The sequence below is a fragment of the Primulina tabacum genome, chromosome 11 (assembly GCF_025594145.1).
Source record: "Primulina tabacum isolate GXHZ01 chromosome 11, ASM2559414v2, whole genome shotgun sequence".
Taxonomy (NCBI): Eukaryota; Viridiplantae; Streptophyta; class Magnoliopsida; order Lamiales; family Gesneriaceae; genus Primulina; species Primulina tabacum.
This window is the reverse complement of record NC_134560.1, coordinates 32,355,391-32,360,850: the sequence shown is the minus strand read 5'-3', so window position 1 is coordinate 32,360,850 and position 5,460 is coordinate 32,355,391. Positions and strand designations below refer to the sequence as shown.

General features: G+C 38.8%; 1 protein-coding gene across 1 annotated transcript; it reads left to right on the top strand.

Moving 5' to 3' along the window:
* The first annotated feature begins 1,832 nt into the window (after positions 1-1,832).
* LOC142519749 (uncharacterized) lies at positions 1,833-3,211 on the top strand. Its single transcript, XM_075622779.1, has 2 exons — positions 1,833-2,028; positions 2,874-3,211. Exons 1-2 carry the CDS (start codon positions 1,833-1,835, stop codon positions 3,209-3,211), a joined length of 534 nt encoding a protein of 177 aa, XP_075478894.1.
* The last annotated feature ends 2,249 nt before the right edge of the window (positions 3,212-5,460 follow it).

Sequence of the window (5,460 nt, the reverse complement as noted above, 5' to 3'; positions counted from 1 at the left end):
GCTATTAGCGACGATTTTTGTTTAAACCGTCGCTATTTTAAAAATTGCGACGGTTTTAATAAAACCTTGGCTAAATATAGCGACAGTTTACGAAAAATTGTCGCTAATTTACTACAACGTTTTACAAAAACCGTCGTCGTAATTCTAAAAAAACCAGCTCAAAAACACATATAGACAACGGTTTACAAAAACCATTGTCGTAGCCTAAAAAATCGGCTCATAGACAATGATATTTAAAAACCGTTGTCGTAGATACATCAAAGACAACGGTTTTTAAAAAATCGTTGTCTATGAGCGGATTTCTTTAGGCTACAACAATGGTTTTTGTTGAAATCGTTGTTAAAAGGAAAAACAGAACGGTTTTAATAAAAAACCGTTGTCTTTTGAGTGTTGTTGAAGGTATATTTTCCTGTAGGGAAGGGAAATTTTAGCAAGCTTCTCCCTCGTCTCTCCGCCAACGTCCATCGTATCAAGGATTGTTTTTCGTGAGTCAAATACGCAAAGGCACTCCTTAATCTTCATTTACTCATCGTTCATATCATATTATGTGTATTTAACATGATTGCATGAAAATATGATACACCTTCTTATAATTTCGTTTTAATAACAAAATATGAACAAAACTTGAGTTTTTATCTTTCTACAATCATCATTATGATGCACAAAGGGGCTGCCATGATAGGGCTATAGAAGGAACGTTTTTCAACATGTTTAAGGGTCCATAGATTCAAGGTTTAAGGGCTAGACAGTAGGGATGCAAGAGCTGAACGAAAATTGGGTCGTAAGTAGGTTAGGGTTTCGATTTGGTGGCTAGGAAAGATTAGGATGCTAGTTGTTGTTGGGATGTGTTCAAGGGTCCTACAGGGGACTTGTCATGGTCCTAGAGGGGGCTGTGCAAGGGCTGGAAAGGGAGCTTAAGGGCTGCACGTTTTTATTGGTTTCAACAAGATCTAGGGCACGCTTTTGGAAAATTGAAAGGGAGAAGCCACGCGGGGTGCTTTCCAGGCAAGGGGCTGGGCTCGTGAGGGTCCTAGCATCGAGCCATGGTGGTCCACGCAAGGCTGGAGAGGCTAGTAGAGGAGGGGCGCACGGCTAGGGCACAACCTAGCCGTGGCCGTGCGCAATAGGAAGAACCATGCACGTCCTCGTGCATGGCTCGCTAGGGCTGGTCCAAGTGGGTCTTAAGGAGTTCAGTCTAATTCCTAGGAGGGTTGGTCAGGGTTTAGTACAATCGGTTAGGGTCTAGGATCAAAGTGATTGATGAATTGTTAGTGCTAGGGTTTGTTTAACAAGGGCAGCAATTTTCAGTAACATTCTAGGCCTTTCTATGGGTTTTAATTGGCTTGATTTGGGATGGAAAAGATTTAGTAAGGTGAAAATAAGCCATGATTCAAGCTTGGTTAAGTTTCGAGTTGATTCGGGTTAAAACCGGGACGTAGGTTGAAGTTTTAAAACAAAATGGAAAATTAGTCGATGAGCTTAATTTTATGTCTAAGAAATATTTATGGGTGAATTTTAAGGTGTTACGTTAAATTTGGATGGATTTGGGTTGTCGTTTTAAGGTCTAAGGATAAATTGGGAAAGTTAAGGTTTCAGGGGCAAAACAATCATTTTACACCTGAAAAATGTTAGACATCCTGACAGTGCCCTGAATGCTGTAATGAATGATAAAATATTTATTTTAAAAGATTATCGAATTTTATAATGAAAAACGATAAATGCTCAAAAACGTGTTGCATGCTTGGTTTAAAAGAAAAAAGATATTGTTTCATATATTTTTATAAAGTGATGGAACCGAGGAAAAATGTTTTGAAAGAAGTGATTTAATTGTGATGGTAAAGAATTGGGGAATCATGCGGGGCAAGGCCCCAGAGGGAGCCCGTTTATGGGAGAAGGCCCCAAAGGGAGTCAGGCGATCGAATTTCCACCGAAAGGATATGTTGATATGTAAGGCCAAGGCTCAGTTGACGGGCGAGAATGTCGTTGCTATCCCTGCCGACTATAGGCCAAGGCACATAACGGAAAGTGGTTAATGTTGCCTCATTGCTGGTACCATGGTTACAGATGAGATTGATCAATCGACAAGAGGATGAAAGGATGGTCACAATTAATTAAAGGAATTCAACTTAAAGGAAATGTATATATATATATATGTTTATGATGAAAGAAAAAAATATGATAAAAGGAAAAAGGGTTAAAGTATGCATATTCATGAAAATCTATTTTTTTATTAAGAGTATTTTCAATGTTTCTTGTGAATGTATAAGTATTACTTGTTATAACGGTTAAGGTTCACTGAGTCGATAGACTCACTAGGTTTGAATGATTCAGGTGAGGATGTGTGATGATATGGGAGGACTTGATCGTTGAAATAGCTGGACTGATGGTGCACATAACCTGAGGACTTTTGCTAGTTTTTTCCATATTAGTATGATTTTAAATATTTTATGACTTTTGATGCTTTTGAGAGAATTAAGATGTTTATGCTTTTTTTGAAAAGTGCTAGGTTTTAAGTTTTGATTGTCGGTGTACGATTTTTATGTTTTGCACTATTTTTTGGATTTTCAAATAATTAATCGATGAGTTTATTTTAAATGGTTCAAAGTATTATATATATGTGTGTGTGTGTAAGTATATTCGGCCGAAAGTATTTTAAGAAAAGAAAGAAAAAAATCTAGTACATTTTAAAATAAAACTTAACCAACATGCATTCGAATCTAGCCAATTTGCTGCTGAGGGTTGGATTAGATCTCTTGAAGCACACTTCCGTTATCTGAATATGGGGGATGCTGACCGAGTGAGGTGTGCTACTTATATGCTTCGAGATGATGCTTCTCTTTGGTGAGAATGAGCGAAACATTGTATTAATCTAGCCACCCTCACTTGGGTGCAATTCAAGAACACCTTCTATGAGAAGTATTTTACTGCTGACGCCCTAGGACGCTTGAAGAAGGAGTTTATGAGTCTCCATCAAGGAGACATGTATGTGGCTGAATTTATTAGGAGGTTTGATAGGGGTTGTCACTTTGTGCCCCTTATTGCTAGAGAAGATTCCGAGAAACTAAGGCACTTCTTAGATGGCCTTCGACCTACTACACGCCGTGATGTTATGTTGATGCGACCGACAGATTATGTAGCTGTCACTGCTTGTGCTTTCCAAGTTGAGCAAGCCTTAAAGGATATTGATTTTGATTTGCAGCACAAGAGGTAGTAGCACTAGCAGAATTCTCAACCGAATAAGCGGCAACTTACAGGACCTCCTGAAGCTCAAGGGTGGCAAAAGCCCCAAGGTCAGCTGAAGAAACCAAGGAAACAGAAGCCACCACAGTTTGGAGCCCCAAAACCTGAAGAGAGGCCACTGTGCGAAGAATGCAATCGCCCACACTTTGGCAAGTGCATATGGGAAACATACAAGTGTTCTATTTGCAAGGAGAAATGTCATAAAGCCATGGATTGGCCCAAAGAATAAATGACCCACTGTTGGCAGAGCTTATATCATGCATGCTGAGGAGGCTAAAGCAAAGCCATACACTGACTCTGATTATTGGTAACCTAGTTGTTTAACGTTTTTACATTGCTTTTATTGCATGAAATGCTAAAGTGATTAATGGAACTGCTTGGGATAATAAGAACTTAGAGGAAAATAGGTCGCATGGTCTACCTGAGTTGGATTTAAGAGATGACATTGAAAATTATAAAAATTGGACATAAAATATAAGCTTTAATGATGTAAAGGAATGAATTGAACCAAATTAAGAATTTGCGGGCTTAAGAATGGAGGAACGAAATTTGGGGCGTTGATTGCAAAAATAAAAAATTTTAGGGGCAAAGATGCATAAACCGAGAGCTTTAGGGTTTAATTGCACTAGGCCGAGATTTCAGGGGTCAAATCGTAAGTTTTAAAAAGCCCAGGGACTAAAATTGAGATGACAAAAATTATAAGGTGAAATCTGGAAGTTTTGAAAATTCAGGGACTAAATTGCAAAGTTTTGAGAGTTCAGGGGCTGTGTTGCGAATTCTAGATAATAGAATTTAAGGACCAAAACAGCAAATTCAAAGGGGATATGGCTGAAATGGAGTGAATCCGAAATTTAGTGGGGCGAAGACGCAATTTTTCGAAAATTTTAATGACCAAAATGAAAGAATTTCGAAACTTTAAGGGGCTGAAATGCAATTTCAAAATTTATTTTGGCTAAATCGTGCATTTTCGAGATTTATTAAGGATGGAGTGTGGTCATTTTCAATAAATTTAGGTGACGAATGATAGAAATTCTTTAAATTTTCGAATCGATTGGATTTAAGGGAATAGTTCAATATCGAGATCGACTATGGGTTCCTAGTGACGATTCAATGAGAGGTTATTATGAAAGAATCTCATCATACTCCGTACTTCATTCATTCTGAAGTGCGGAGATGTACAAGGATTTGCAGCAATTATAATGGCGGTCGGGCATGATGCGAGACATCTTGCATTTTGTGTCCAAGTGTTTGACATGCCAGCAAGTTAAGGCAGAGCATCAGAGGCCACCAGGAAAGCTTAAGCCACTTCCTATTCCTGAATGGAAATGGGAAAATATTGTGATGGATTTTGTAGTGGGATTGTCAAGGACTATCAAGGAATTCAATGTCATTTGGGTAATAGTTGATCGTCTTACGAAATCAGCGCACTTTATACCTATTAATACGACATTCACCATGACACAGTATGCAGAGCTGTATATCCGAGAGATAGTCCGACTGCATGGAATTCCCGTGTCCATTGTTTTGGACAGAGATTTGAGGTTTACATCGTCTTTCTGGAAGAGTCTACATGCAGCAATGAGAACAAAATTGTTTTTCAATAAAGCATTTCATCCTTAAACTGATGGTCAGTCTGAAAGGGTAATTCAAATTTTGGAGGATCTATTCCGAGCTTGTGTAATCGATTTCTAAGGAAGTTGGAACCGAAGTTACCTCTAGTAGAGTTCACATATAAGAATAGCTACCAATCGCCTATAGGTATGACTCCTTACGAGGCACTTTATGGGAGAAAGTGTAGATCACCGATACATTAGGACGAGGTTGGTGAAAGAGGAGAATTTGGTCCGGACTTGATCAAGCAAACAATAGAGCTAGTAGTCAAAATCTGAGAAAGGATGAAGACTGCTCAAAGTCACGAGAAGAATTACGCTGATAAGCGAAGAAGGGAGCTAGAGTTTGCAGTGAATGACAACGTATTCGTGAAAGTAGCACCTATGAAGGGTGTTATGAAATTTGGCAAAAAATGAAAACTCGGTCCGAGGTTCATAGGATCGTTCAAAATTTTAGAGAAGATTGCGACATTACCTTATAGAGTGGCGTTGCCACCGACGCGAGCTGGAGTGCATAATGTGTTCCATATTTCGGTGCTGCGAAAATACATGTCGAGACCTTTACATGTACTGAATCATGAACCTCTGCAGTAGACTCCAAATATGTCAT

Coding starts and splice junctions, on each gene's coding strand:
- LOC142519749 (XM_075622779.1), top strand. CDS start 1,833: ATGGTAAAGAATTGGGGAATCATGCGGGGCAAGGCCCCAGAGGGAGCC. Junction 2,029..2,873: donor AAGGCACATAACGGAAAGTG/GTTAATGTTGCC, acceptor GTATTAATCTAG/CCACCCTCACTTGGGTGCAA.